Genomic DNA, 15,023 nt, shown 5'->3' with positions numbered 1-15,023 from the left:
TTTAGTGTTTCCCATTTCAAAACAGCCATTCCTGCTTCTTCCCATCTATTTGGGTGATCGCCATTCATATACCCTTGTAAGATATGCCACTCTTGGCAACACATTTGAGCCTGTATGTTTTTCCTTCACTAGTTAATTATCTGGATCTGTGTTAGCTGTTTTGATTAGCTTTCTGAAAAACTATTAGAATAAGCAGCTCATTTTTAAGACCAGGGAGCACGTGGGCATAAGGACTCTGTCTTTCATTATTGTATTTAGTTTAATTTTAGGCATGATTATTCCTCTCAAAGAGGGGCAGAGTTAGTTGAACACTGAACTACAGCAATTATTATTATTTTTTTTTTTGAGAGGGCATCTCTCATATTTATTGATCAAATTACAGCAATTATTTTAAACAGTATTTGTAACATTGTAGGCAACCTAGATGAGATTTCTGGAAAAGAACAAGCCACCCCACCCAATTATATCATAAATGTGCTTGACTGGCATTTGGAAAGAAGAAACTCTTATTAAAATTTAACATCAACTTGGCCAGACTTTGGGCTGAACTGGAAGAATAAAGTGCTGCTCTGTGAAAAGCCAGGGACCGGAGTGATGTGATTTCAACTTCTAAAGCTGAAATAATGAAGAAGAGAATGGCTAACTAATTCCTTTAAATTTCAAGGGTTATTTAGTACCAAATCTTGCCACTACCTAGTGGCTCTTCCTTTGGAAATGCTTAATTTGTAGATGCACAGATCCAGTTCCAGTGGAAAGAGAGACTATACAGTGTCTCCTCATACAGTGTTAAAGAGGACAAATGGTGCTGGTGAGCACAGTGACACCACAGAGGACCTCACTTCAGCCCTATTCACATGGGGGCCTGGCTGGGCCAACCTGGAAGCTTCTATTCTCTAACCCTGCTGGGTCTCAACAGCTCTGAACAGGCAGCTTGGTTACAACACTTCAGGGTATATACAACTTCATAACAATTTCTAAGCATTCTACTTCATTTTCTTCTTCGTTTTCTTCTTTATGTCCCAGGCTTCCCAGGTTTTTAAGCTGATTCACTGTCTCTATATTTTGAGAGGATTCCCAGCCCAGTGCCTGGGTTGGGATTGTGTAGGCACTAAACTCATGCTGGAATGCCCTTGCAAATGTGGTAATAAGTCATCTGCCATAATAGCACTCATGGCAAGAAATACAGTGCCACCCATGACACAGGCTTTCTTTCTGGTAGTGAGAGATGCACTGCATTATAAGCCACGCACCACAGAGGGGCCACCGTGTTGTAGACTTCATGGACTAGTGATAACTTTGTAAGACGTGTTTCTTACCAAAGTAATCATAAGGGGGTCTATCATGATTTGCTCGGTTTGTCATGAAACATCAAAGTTACCCAGAACCTTGAACACATCTAGTACAAATGCAACAGATACAAGCAAAGCTAATTCAGTATGATTCCTAGCAAATTATTAAACTCCATGGTGGTGGGGCAAGGGACATGGTTGGAGATAGAGATGAGATGCAAATCAGTTCTTTATGTTTCTATTCTGGAGAGTTTTATCCCACCCAAAAACTGAAATCCTGCCCAAATTGGCCTGAGGCCTCTGATTATGAGGACTGTGTCTAAGCAAAGCTGTAGAAACTACAGCTCTAGTCCTCCTAAAAAATGGGAGGCAGTTTATTATCAAAATACAAAGATGAAAATACTTCAGACCATTCTGTTAGCAACATAGTTCCAAATGTAACATTTCCTTTATCAGTCAAGTTGAAATCATGTGGCTTCAGTGCGTTTGTCCTGCTGAGACACTCAAAAGAGCAGTGCAAAAAAGGGAGGGAAGACATCTTTCCTTTTAAACGGCACACGATCCTTATAAGAAATTCTCTAGGGTTTGATTCTGAAGACTATTCATTGTGAGTTGGGGCACTTTTTAAACAGCCGATTGGCACTCTCTGTTTGGAGTTCTTAGGCACAGTGTGACAGAGTCAGCTTGGTGAGCCCTTCCCCATGCATTCGGTACAGCAGCTGAAACTCAGCAGGCAGCTGGTGGGACTCCTGCCACTTGGTGGTAAATTTGGTTCCTTTTTTGTCATAGTAATGGTATGGAAGATCTTCCCTCGTGTTGGGGTCAAATCCAAAAGGCCAAAATCCATACAAGTGGATCTCTTCACATATTGCTGATGCAAGGGTGTACATAAGAATACCTGTGCTCAGCCGTTTGGGTGACAAATGTTTGTTTTTCCAGTACCTGTGGAACAATAAGTACATGTGGATTCAGAGGCCAGTGTTGAAGGTTTCAATCAGATAGGTCACTCTGACTGGGCTGGGAGGTGGGTCTGTACATGTGATTTAAACGGTACTTGCTTTGAATCTATCTTTTAGACAACCACCTCTAAGCAGCACAGGCTACATAGTTTGGGAGACCCAGTGCAAAATGAAAATGTGGGCCCTTCCTTAAAACATTATTGAGAATTTTGAGAGAGTAGTAGCAGAGCATTAAACCAAGTGCCAGGCCTTCTGAGCACAGCTCCTGTGTGACTACACAGGTTGCACATGTTTGAAGCCAGTCCTTGTTGGCAGCCGCGCTCAGAAAATAGTGCCCAATGCAGGGCAGCCGGAAGGCCCCGAACTTCCTAATGACAAATCATCCCACACCACTAAACTACATGCTAATTGCGCCTTGGCATAAGGACCAATGAGACCCACCAAATGGTTATGCTAATAAGGCATATGGAGCCGCACCAACCAGGTCAGAGCATGAGAACTATATAAGCAAGCCTCTCCTTCCCCTCTGGGTCCTGCCCAACTCATTTGTTTCACAAAGAGCTGAAGAATAAAGCTTTCTGCAGAAGAATCCTGCTGTTGTTGCGTGCTGTTCTTGCCGGCGAGGACGGGGCGCGCGACAAGTGGTGCCGAATCCCGGGAACCAGAACATCACCGGCATAGGGAGGACCCTTCAGACATCTGGAGAGGATTCAGAACTGCAGGTCAGAAGAAAGCCCGGAGGGGTAAGTTCCGAGAGGCCCCTGCTTTTTAGGATAATGGTTGATGGTTCTCTGTAAATAAGGAGGCACCATGGGGAATGCACCGTCATTAGTCACGGCGCTGCAGACAGCTCTCAAAGAGTGAAACTTGAAGGTCTCCAGCAAAGTCTTAGGATCTTTTGTGAAGGAGATAGACCGTGTGGCCCCCTGGTTCATTTGTTCAGGGTCCCTCTCAATCCCGAGCTGGGACAAACTGGGGAAAGATCTTGATAGAGAGGAGGAGGAGGGTAGCCTGAGGGGAGGCACCAGGCCCCTCTGGAAACTGATTAGAGCTTGTCTGCAAGATGAGAGATGTGAAAAGGTAATAAAAGAAGGTCAGAGAGCATTGACAGATATCCAAGAGAGCATGTCAGAAACGGAACGGGAAACAGAGAGCGCGCGCGGCCGAAAAAAGGCCAGAAAAACGAAGGTAAAGAAACCTCAGAGTGAGGGAGAAAGCCCACCTAGGGCAAAAGCGAAAGAGCCCCGAGAAGCGAGTGACGATCGCCTCGGAGAAAATAGTAAATACCCCTGGAAAGAGTTGAGGGACCTCCAACTCTCCAATAGGGAATCTGAGGAGGAATTAACGTCCGCAGAGGAAGGGGAAGAAAATAAAACCGCAGAGTGTAGAAGTAAGGGAACCAGCAAAGTTGAAAAGCGGACCAAGGAAAAAATGAAAGCAGGGTGTCCCCCGACGCCCTTTGCCCCGCCACCTTACGTGAGTGGCGCACTCTCCTTTTGCCACCCAGATACTCTTCAGGCAATTAGACAAATGTTTCCTGTATTTGAGGATAATGGCGTACACTCTCACCAGCCCCTGAGCCATAAACAAGTTAAGGAGTTAGCAGAATCCGTTCGGGCTTATGGAGTCAGTGCTAACTATACCATAGCACAAGTTGAGAGATTAACAGAGACAGCCATGACACCCGCAGACTGGCAATATGTAACTAAGGCATGCCTTTCTAGTATGGGGCAATACATAGAATGGAAGGCATTGTGGCATGATATCAGCATGACCCAGGCACGCGCAAACGCGGCCGAAGGACAGCCTGCGTGGTCATATGATATGCTGACGGGCCAAGGACAGTGGGTAGCTGACCAGACCGCCTTCCCCTTACAGGTATACGCACAAATAAACACGTGCGCCGCCAAGGCATGGAAAGCCCTCACCAACAAAGGAGAAGTATCAGGCAATTTGACAAAAATTATTCAGGGGCTGAGCGAGCCATTTTCTGACTTTGTCGCTCGTATGATGGAGGCCGCAGGCAGAATATTTGGAGATCAGGAACAAGCAATGCCCCTAGTGGAGCAATTAGTATTTGAACAATGTACCAAGGAATGCAGACAGGCGATAACACCCTGGAAACAAAAAGGGATACATGCCTGGTTGAAAGCCTGTAGAGAAATAGGAGGGCCACTCACCAATGCGGGCCTAGCCGCGGCCATATTACAGAGCCACAAACAAGCCAGGATCACTAACAGAAGTATTAAATGCTTTCACTAATCTGTCACGAGGCCTGTCCCAGTATCTTTCAGGAAACTGGTCCCAGGACTTTGATGGAGCACTAGAAGAACTGCGGCGAGAAATAATCCACATCAACTCCACCCGTCTAGATATCTCCGTAGCAGAAGGACTCTCTTCCTGGTTCCTCAGAGCTCTCTCCCACGTCAAGGAGTGGGCGGGCATGGCTGGGATGGGCGTGTTCATGCTTGGAGGTCTCATGCTCCTACTCTGGTTGTTATGCAGACTCCGCAATCAACATAAGGACAAGGTGATCCTTGCTCAAGCCCTAATGGCGATAGACATTGGCGCCTCTCCCCAAGTGTGGCTCAATATGCTTAAGAAGGAAGCTCAGCTTTAGCTTGAGGTAGCTCTTGCACCCTGAGCCCATGTGGCACTGCACCAGGCCCGAGTACCTCAATGCTTAATCACAGCTTTCTTTAAGAAGCTCATGGTGCAAGAGGGTTGAGAAAAAGGGTCCAAACCCTTTGTACCAAGCGGTCCCAACGCCAGCCAGAGGATGCGAGGCAAAGCACTGCAAGAGGTCTTGGACCCCTCTGAGAGGCATGCCTGACTGCATAGGGGTAGATGCCCAGAACCCCTCTCCAAAAAGGGGGCATCAGGAAGTATGATGGAGGTCAGGCCTCTGTCTCCGCCTCTGCTGGCAAGTTCCGCCTTGAGCTTCTGTTAGACAAAAAAGGGGGAGATGTTGGCAGCCGCGCTCAGAAAATAGTGCCCAATGCAGGGCAGCCGGAAGGCCCCGAACTTCCTAATGACAAATCATCCCACACCACTAAACTACATGCTAATTGCGCCTTGGCATAAGGACCAATGAGACCCACCAAATGGTTATGCTAATAAGGCATATGGAGCCGCACCAACCAGGTCAGAGCATGAGAACTATATAAGCAAGCCTCTCCTTCCCCTCTGGGTCCTGCCCAACTCATTTGTTTCACAAAGAGCTGAAGAATAAAGCTTTCTGCAGAAGAATCCTGCTGTTGTTGCGTGCTGTTCTTGCCGGCGAGGACGGGGCGCGCGACAAGTCCTGTGTCTGGGTTGTCTTAAGGAGTGGTGGCTCTGACTTGCTGGTGATACCACAGAAGGTCACCAGTGAGAATGACTATGCTTCTTCATACACAAAGCACCGTTGGAAGTGGGGAGGAGGTTGTTTAATCTAAGGGGAACTCCTGTCACTTCTTTACCCAAAGCCAGAGATTAAATCCTTCTTGCTGGGTCTAGAAAGGTTGTGAGCCTTATGTTTCTGTTCCCTCGTGTTGGGGTCAAATCCAAAAGGCCAAAATCCATACAAGTGGATCTCTTCACATATTGCTGACGCAAGGGTGTATATAAGAATACCTGTGCCCAGAAAATCATATTCCCTGCCTCTTTGTCTTCTAACTGGGGGTTCTCAAGCTCTTCTTTAGCATGCTGGGACCTAAGGAAAATATTTACATGCTTTATGATCTGAAAGAAAAGGCTACACTATGTTTGTTTTTCCTTCTGTGTTTAGAGAGTAATTTGAAGCTTTCCCACCAAAACTGTCAAATATTGGAGATTGCCGTGGAGTGTGTGTGTGCACATGTGCATGTGTATGCATGTACGTGTGTTTATCGTTGGCTGTGCAAAGAGAATTGAACTGTTCATGAATCAGGCTGTTACTATAGATTGTATTTCCTTTGAGTTTCCATTGAACCAATATGTTTGCTGTCAACATGAGTGGTTGTGGGGCATTATAACTAATTCCATGGGACTTCTGAAAGGTCGGGGGCAGGGTAGGCCACACAGGCCAGTTTCCTGAAATATCTAAGCATATGCACTCCCTTCATTACTATTTGAAGGCTTCAAAGATGGACCTTTCCCTTCTAGTTGCAATTTAAAAGTTCAGTCTTGGCTTTAATATTCTTATCTAAGGAGTTAGAATGGCTTCTGACAATTCTTTTGGTACAGCTGAACTTAAATAGAACTAGAGAAGAGCAAAATTATGAGGTCAAAAGACCAGGTTGGCCTGGCTTCTAATACTTGTTCTGCCAATTTTGGGCAGTGGGGTTGGGTAAATAACTCCTGTTCCTAGTACCTCAGTTGACTTATCTTTAAACTTAGCAGTTGGACTACATTACCTCTTTAAAAAGGTGACCATACCCTGGGAAATGGGGATAATACCAGCGTTTGCCTGTTATCCTTGTAATTATTAGCAGTGCCCTCTTTCTCTCAAAGAAAAAGTTTCAGTTTGGATTATAAATTATGATATTACCCTACCTGTTAGATACATACCAGTTTTATTAGACAATGATTCCTCCTTCTGTGAAAGACCAACTAAAAATCTTAAATGTGGAGGATTTTAGTGGAGTACAGAATGGGAATAATATACTGTGGGATAAAAATCTTTAGAATTCCCTATTTACCAGGCCCCAGAATCTACTCTAATTTATAGTAATATCTGGATAGTATATTAGGACTTGCATAAGGGAAATTAGAGTTGAGGCAATTTCCTTAGAAGACTTAAAGAAGAAAAAAATCCTACAATTTAACTTGCTTTATAAAATGCTCTGGATTAGTGGCACCCAATTCTGACTGCACATTAAAATCATTTGGGGAGTTAAGAAATACCAAATATCTGGGCCCATCACCTCCTCCATCAGATGAATTACATTAGAATTTCTTGAAGTAGAGCCCAGGCAATAGTATATTTTAAAGCTCTCCAAGTAATTCTAACATATAGCCAAGAGTTAAAACTCATCACTCTAGATGAAAATACTGCATATTTTGGTTAATCTGTCTAAGGCCAAGTTACTGAATTATGAAGTCATATAATTTTTGGTTTATCAAATCTCACATTTTAAGGCAGATTATAGAACTTATGATTTACCTACATGGTTTTCTAATCTTGGACATATACAAAACACCCAAATATCTAATAAAAATGGACATTTTAAGTCAATTGCTTCTTTAAAAGAAAATGCTTAACTTGTTTAATTTAGCCATTAGCATTATTGGGATGTAGTTACCCATTTAAAGAAAATTCTTGATTTGTCTTGATTTCTATGATTGATCATTAGATTTACCAACAATGGAGGGGACAGGAAGCAGAGAGGGGAGACTGATGAGATATCAAACTCCCCGTTTGGCACTTGGTTACCAGATGGGAGGAGGAGATTGAAATTCTAACCTAGAATGATTCATTTATTCATTACAAAACATAACCATTTGCCCTAAAATACTAAGCTAACCACAACTAACTAACTGGATACCTCCCACCCCCAAGAGATTGAAATATTGATTTGCCATCTGGTGGGGTATAAGTTAAAGGCAATAAAATATACACACCTGTTGACATGTTGCATTATATTTCCAGGCCACGCCAACTGGACTTTTAACTGACCTCTGTGTTCAACAAAAAAGTCAACTAATGTCCTGGTGACAGTTGCAGAAGTATGGAAGAAAAATGCAGGGATCCAAAGAATAGCCCCCTCGAGCTTTTTTAAACTGAGGAAAAAGTTGTTACGGTCCTGAATGGTCAAAAGATTGTTGTAATATTTTTCCAGGATGCTGGGGTTGAAGGTGGTCAGGTTGGTTTTCCTTCCAACATCTCTTTGGAAAGCCTCCGTAGGGGCAAAATTGCAACGGAAAACAAAATCTGACTTATCTATTTCTTGTCCACACCGACTCCCTGTCAGGATCCCACTATTTCCAACCACAGCACAAATATTATAATGCTTATTCAGAATGGGAGACACATCTGGAAGTAGTGATCGGAAGTTATTGCTAATAGAGAAAACATATTTATGGCTGGAATAATCATAGTGCATCAGTTGTCCGATCCGAACACTATTCTTGGTCAAAGAAAAATTTTTTATTACATCGACATGCTGAAGAATTTCTTGCCTAAAATAAAAAGAAATTTCATTAAATGCATCCCATTCAAAAGAATTGATTTTTTCATTTTATGTCTTATGCTGGCATTTTATTCAGACAAGAATCATAGGCACAGTGAATCCAAGAAAGACTACACGTTCACAGTAATTATGGTCTTTGTGTGGAGGACCGCTTCAGAATCTACAGACATGTGCTAATCTCTCAGGCAGGTTCTTAGAGGTAATCCTTCCAGGCTTGTAAATGTTACAACTTACAGTTTTAGCTGCCAATCTTTGGTTTTCTACTCTATGTGAAGAGTGTATTTGATCAAGGGGAAGGCATAGGCCAAGTTGTGTCGGAGAATACAGGGAGACAATTTACAGAGGCCCCAAAGAGCTTATATTAATGCACAAACATTGGTGACTTAGAATTTGTAACTAGGGACTACTTGTTTGCTATTGGACTGTAGTATTCAAGGATCAAATATCTCTGGTGTCTAAATAAGCCAAATAGATATGAGTCAGTATAGTACTATCTATTATTAAAATATGAAAATGGTAATAACAGTGGGTGTAGTTGAATATTTAATAGAAATGACATAACCTCATTAAAGTCCTTTGAATAGTGAAACGGATATTTTTCTACTTGATTGTATAGAAACAATTCAGTTGAAGAAACTTAATCCTTAGAAAAATAGGGTATTGTATCTAGAAATATGTGTGTATTCTAAGAATTTAGAGGATAAGCAAGGCAAGGGTGATATTTAACACTAATTTTGGGTTGCTTTCATGTTGAGCTTTAAGTAAAATTAAGCAGCTCTTCTTAAAGTCTCAGATATTTAAAATATCTAAGAAAGACAAGTAAAATGTTACTTTGCTACTAGATTCTCCAATTCTAAGAAATCACATTGAATTTCCTGTGTCTTTTGCCTAAAAGCATAGCAAGATTGAAACTAAATGCTTCACCTATCATCGCTTTACCTGGGATTTTATTTCAAAAAATTATTTCACTTGTCAAAGTATAGAGCAACATAATCTGAAAGCTTTATTCTGAAATTTCCAAAGTTACCAATATTGTTTTCTACAAACTGTTACAAAGGCAGGGTAAGCTTAGCTTGATACTGATAAAATTAACCAAAGATTATCTCATAAATGGGTTCAAAGGAGGTTTTGAAAAAGAGATATTGTTCTGACTGGTCATTTGGGTCACATGGCCTATTGTAGGAAGAATATTTTTATTGAGTTAGAAACATGTTTTGGGAAAAGGTATAGTGAGTTCTACCCATTAGTGTTTTCTGGGTTGTCTGTAAAAGCAATACTGGATTTAAAAATCAATAGTTAAGAAAAGGGACTTCTAATATCTTGGTATGGTAACAGGGGGTAACTAACTGTGGTGAGCTTCTAGTAATGTATATAATTATCAAGTCACTATATTGTACATCTGAAAGCAATATACCAATAATATTGTTTATCAGCTATATTCCAATAATAAAAAAATGGAAAAAAATACACTTCTAGGTCTTTAAAAACAATCAATTATTGTCATGGACTAATTTCTAATTGAACAGTGTTTTAAAAATTTTAACCATAATCAGACTGTATGTCAACTCTTCAAGTAAACAACATTCTCCTAACATCATGGATCTACCAAATTTGTTTTAATTCTGTCATTAAATTGAAAAAAAAAAAAGAGGAGTGCAGTAACTAGAAATTCTGTGACCAAAACACAACCCCCTAAATAGAGTGGTAAAATAAGTACATGTAAAATAAGTATTCACACCCCTAATGAATACACTAGATGGCTCACATTCCACTCACAGAACAATAATCCTACCAAGAAGAAAAAAGAACTGACTTATCTGAGGTTTCTAAGAGTAGACCATAATCACTGAGGAGAATAAATAAATTTCAATAAATCCCATCCTTCTTCCCACCTCACAACCAAAAACACCCCCCCACACACACACATACACATAAACTCCTTCATGTAAAAACAAGGCTGCTACAAGACAACTAATAAAATAATGTTGAGTAGCTTTTACAGTATGTTAAAAGCTGTAAGGGCATAATGAAAACAAACAGGCAAACCCAAAACAAAACCGTACTTAAATACTTGCATATATCTGGGCCAAGATTTTCACTAGTAATTTGATAGGGATGAATTACAGTATTTTCTGTGTGTTTCAGTGAGACAATTCTATGTATTTATTTTTTCAGTTTTTATCAGTGGGGGAATGAAGAGGCATTGGGTGGTCTTCCTGCAATAACTTTTTTTTTTTTAATAGTTGGTTAACTATAGACCATGGTGCTCAGTGAAGGTGAAGTTAGGGAGGATATTGAAAATATTGTTTTTCTTCCATTCAAATTGGTCTTCCTGATGTTTTCTTTTGATGAAAAACACTACATGCATAAAAAAGGGTTACGAATCACCAGAATTTGTGCAGTAAGGCCAAGAAGACAAATACAGCTCAGGAGGAGGATAGATTTTTTTTTTTTTGAGCTCCACAGTGCAAAAACAGCTTTTTGATCTTTTCCCCCTATCCTACCTTTGATGTAAAAACGCTGTCCGATTAAATGTCCACTTAGAAGGTTTCTCTTGGAGTTCATGGGTCAGAGAATTCGTAATGGGCACAAATGACGGATCTAGAAACTTCAGCGCAAACTGTGACCTGGAGAGGAGCATGAGTACAGACAAACGTGCTGGCCTCGGCTGGGGAAGCCGAGGTAGCCATTAAGGTGCAGCCAGCTGGTGGGGGGCGCAGCTGGCACACGAACGGGCTCCATCCCGTCCCAGAGCCCCCTCTCAGTTGGTCCATCCTCTACTCCCCATACACACCTGTGAGGGAGTAAGAAAACTGGGGAGGTCTGTCTCCATTGTCCAACCCTCCGGGTGCGGGAGAGACCATAAAATGGCCGTCTCGCGGAGCTCAGGGGCGGGAGCCAGGAGCACTGCCGGCGCCCGGGCGCGGCGCGGACCGGGGAGTCAGCACCGCGGACAGCGGCCGCGTCCCCCGCTTCTCCGACCTGCGACTCTGCCGTCTGGGTGAATTGATTTTTGGAGAAAGGGCAGAGGAAATCGGAGACCCAGGGGAAGGCTGGGGTGGCTTCTGCCTTAACCTTTTACTCCCCGAGCCTAGGTCTGACTGCACTCCCTGTCACCCAACTGGGGACCCCGGAGGCCGCTGGGCAGTCCCGCTACTCTGTCCTGGTGGGGCTTCCCTAAGTTCTACACCTCTGGCCCGGCTTGGACCCGGTTGCAGTTTGTATTTGCCATTTGTTCCCCAGGAGGCCCTGCCGGGAGGACTCCTGCGGTCACAGGTAGAGGCAGGGGTTCTCAATGAGCTGCGCCAAGCCTCGCCTGGCGCCTACTCAGTCCAGCCCCTCGCCCGGCGGTGACCCGAACCTGGGGCGAGGGTAGGCGGCCCTTAGGAGGCTCGCTTCCCGCAGAGGGCGGGGGAACGGCAGAAATCCCGGAAAGGGGGAGGCGGGTGGCAGCGGGGGTGGGGGTGTGTGTGTGTTGGGGGAGGATCGTGGTAGAATACACCAGGGGCTTCAAGAGCACAGGCCCGGTTATCATTTGATGGGGGTTGGGGAGAGGCGCGGAGAAGAACTCAGGGCGAGTCCGGCGCCTGCGCCATTAAATCGCCCCGTACGGTCGAGAGCCTGGAGGCAGAGTCCCGGAACCCGGCACCGGGAAGGCGCTCACCGCTCGCGAGTCCCGCTTCACCGCCCCCTCCCAAACACACACAGCGCCTCTCCCTCCACCAGCGTTCTCGTTAAGCCCTCCCCGCATTTTTGAAATGGGGGAAGGGATGCCGAGGAAGAATACGAGAAATGCAATCACATCGATTAGGACAACAGCTTTTAGGGACTTCGGGTTTAAAAAATAAATAAATAAAGGAAAGGGGGAAGGGAGAATCAGAGAGGAGGGGAAGGACCACGCAGTTATCCAGCCTGAAGTCTCAGAGAAGCCAGAACACTCCCTGTCACCCCCCCTCTCCACCCCACACCGCCGTCCCCCCAAATCAGATGCCCGAGGGCGCTCAGAGGCCCGCACTCACCGGAATCCCGCGTGGAACATGTACATTCGGGGCGCCCCCGGGCTGGCGTACTTGGGAGTGGTGAAGATGTTCTCCTTTTTCAGGGACACGTAGCTGATGAGCGATAAAATAAGCAGGGCGACGCTGAGCATGACCAGCCCCAGCACACTGGCGACCCGGGCCATTTTGCAATTTCTCATCCCGGGCTGGACTGGGATCAGGGAAAGAGGGGAAATCGGTCCATTGAGAGGCCAGCCGCTCGCTGGTGTGTGCGGGTGTGTGAGTGTGTGTTCGCGCGCGCGTGTCAGCGTGTGTGGCGGGGGAGGGGAACCGGGCAGGAGAGCCGCGGAGGCCTGGGGGATGGGGGCGGGCAGCAGCCCCAGAGAGGAGCCTGACCCCGCAGGCAGGGGCGAGCGGGGCCGGGAGGCCAGGCAGGAAGATGGAGGGTCTGCGCGGCGGCGTGGCGATGGAGCGCCGCGCTGTGCGTCCCCGGCCGCGGGCGCCGGCTCCCCCGCGCGTTTCCAGCGAGGCTGCCACCTCCTCCGCCGCCTGCAAGATAAATGTGATTGGAATAATGTTACAGTTCGATCTAAGCACAGGATTTAATTAATGAACTCTAATCTCACAAATAACCGGGGGGAGGGCGGGAGGAGGAGGGAAGCGAGCGGGGTGACAGAGGGAGGGGATTGAGGCTGGAGGGCTGCAGCCCACGTCCACGGCCTCCGGCTAAGGGTGCGGGCGACGAGGTGGCTGTGGCGAGACAGGTGCCCAAACTTAGTTTAATGGACCATTCGTTACTTTATAAATGTAACTCGGGACAGGGAGATAAATAACTGGATTTGCTGTCCTGGTCGATTCACACCAGCTGGGTGCTTCTCTGAGATGCAGGGAGAGTGGCTTTAGAAAGGCATACATTTAAAAACTTCTCATCTCACCACCAAGGCACTGCCTTGAACCCCACTGGGTAACATCCGCCCCAGCACCCCAGTAAGGAAACCCTAAACAGCGGCTGGGCGGGTCTGCCTGAAGAGTGCTTAAAACCTCCTTAGAATTTTCCAGAATCTCTCCCCCATTTGCCTCTTTCTCCCAGCACATACTTTACTTCTCTCTAAAAGGTGGGTGCTGCCTAGCAGTTGTGGGGTGAGCTATGAGTATGGAAGGCTTGGCTCCCTTCCCTGTCCCAGTCCTATGCACAGGAGGTGGCCAATGGGACAGTGCCCCTGAGTTGACCAGGCCTGGAGCAGTTCTTCCTAATTTATCTTTCCATTGTCCACTTTCCTGACCCATCTCTGTGGCCAGCCTTCGGAATGGGCCACCTAACTTAGGCCTGAGTGGCCCAGAAGCTGAAGGCATTATAAACTTCTGCCATTAAAATGCATAGAACTCTCGTTTGAAGGGGTCCAAGAACCGGCTTAGAGAGGCTGCCTCTCAGGGTAGAGGGAAACCTCACTGCCTAACAATTTGGTTTGCTTGATCTTCAGTTTGTTTTAGCGTATGCATATATTGCCTGTTGGAAATGAAAATTGATACTCATTAAAATATTAATAAAAATTAATCCATTAGTTAGACTATTGGGTGTTCAGTGGCAGCTTACATATATTTTTAAAATTTCTCATTTGCAATGAACATGTGGCTTCTTCCATCTCAGCTTTTCCCTTGGCATGGCCCTCCCAGTACTGGTCACTGAGCACTGATGAAAGCTGGAGGCAAGACATTGACCTTTTCCAATAAAGCAAGTTGATATTTTTCAAGGTGGTTATGATTTCTTTCTCTTCTGAACTTCTCGCCTTATGGGCTTTGGTACATCGAATGTTATGGTCAGTCTGTGGGCCTTGAATTCCCCAAGGAAGTGAGCTACTGCCTGTACGCTCTGGCAGAGCTAGGGCCATGTCTCCTTGTTCCCCATTCCCGCGTACTGCCCAGCGACTGTCTCATGCAGAGGGCATACTTAATAAATGTTTGAGGACCAATGAGCCTCCTTGAGAAACTCATCTGGTTGTGGACAATGGCATACCAAGTTCACCTGTTTCCACTGACTAAGGGAGTTGGTCACTTTGCACCCAGTGAAAACACTTTATACCAAAATCTAAAAGTTTGGGTCAAGAGGGCACAGTTTTCTTTTCCCTGTGTAGCTTTTTATCATTTAAAAAATTTTAAAAGAGGCTTGTATGTCTCTATGTGATGCATACTTGAACCATATGTTTTTAAATAATTGTTTCAAAAAGAGAATACCATACAAATATACTCTAAAATGCCTAAAGGAGTAAGGTCTTATGAGAGCTGTCTAGGAGTTACCCATGTTGGAAAAACTCTTCTTGAACAAGAAGTCTGGCAGTGTGCCACAGAGCCTAGAGCAATGGTTATACTTTCAGGCTCTGGAGCCAGCAGAGTTGACCTAAAAAAGCATACTTCAACACCCATGAGCCATGTGATCTTGGGTGAGTTATTGGCCCCTGTGCTCCAGGTTCCTCATCTGCAGGACCAAGAAGGCTGGGGAAAGATGAAACAAGCCATGTGAGGCCCTTGGTAAAGCTCCTCCGGTCTTGTATTAAGCAGTTAATGAATATGAGCTAAATAGCTTGGGCAAGTTTTTAGTGACTTCCTCTGACCCCATAAATGTTCCAC

At 44.9% G+C, this 15,023-nt stretch overlaps 1 protein-coding gene across 1 annotated transcript; it reads right to left on the bottom strand.

Annotated features, from left to right (window-relative positions):
• Window positions 1-324: 324 nt before the first annotated feature.
• On the bottom strand, window positions 325-12,729 carry ST8SIA3 (ST8 alpha-N-acetyl-neuraminide alpha-2,8-sialyltransferase 3). Its single transcript, XM_073213125.1, has 4 exons — window positions 12,420-12,729; window positions 10,905-11,027; window positions 7,832-8,389; window positions 325-2,231 (listed from the first exon to the last, which is right to left on the bottom strand). Exons 1-4 carry the CDS (start codon window positions 12,596-12,598, stop codon window positions 1,949-1,951), a joined length of 1,143 nt encoding a protein of 380 aa, XP_073069226.1. The 5' UTR covers window positions 12,599-12,729; the 3' UTR covers window positions 325-1,948.
• Between the last annotated feature and the right edge of the window lie 2,294 nt (window positions 12,730-15,023).

Source organism: Manis javanica, chromosome 9 (assembly GCF_040802235.1).
Source record: "Manis javanica isolate MJ-LG chromosome 9, MJ_LKY, whole genome shotgun sequence".
Classification (NCBI taxonomy): domain Eukaryota; kingdom Metazoa; phylum Chordata; class Mammalia; order Pholidota; family Manidae; genus Manis; species Manis javanica.
The sequence above is the reverse complement of the archived record's forward strand: the minus strand, read 5'-3'. Positions and strand labels throughout refer to the sequence as shown.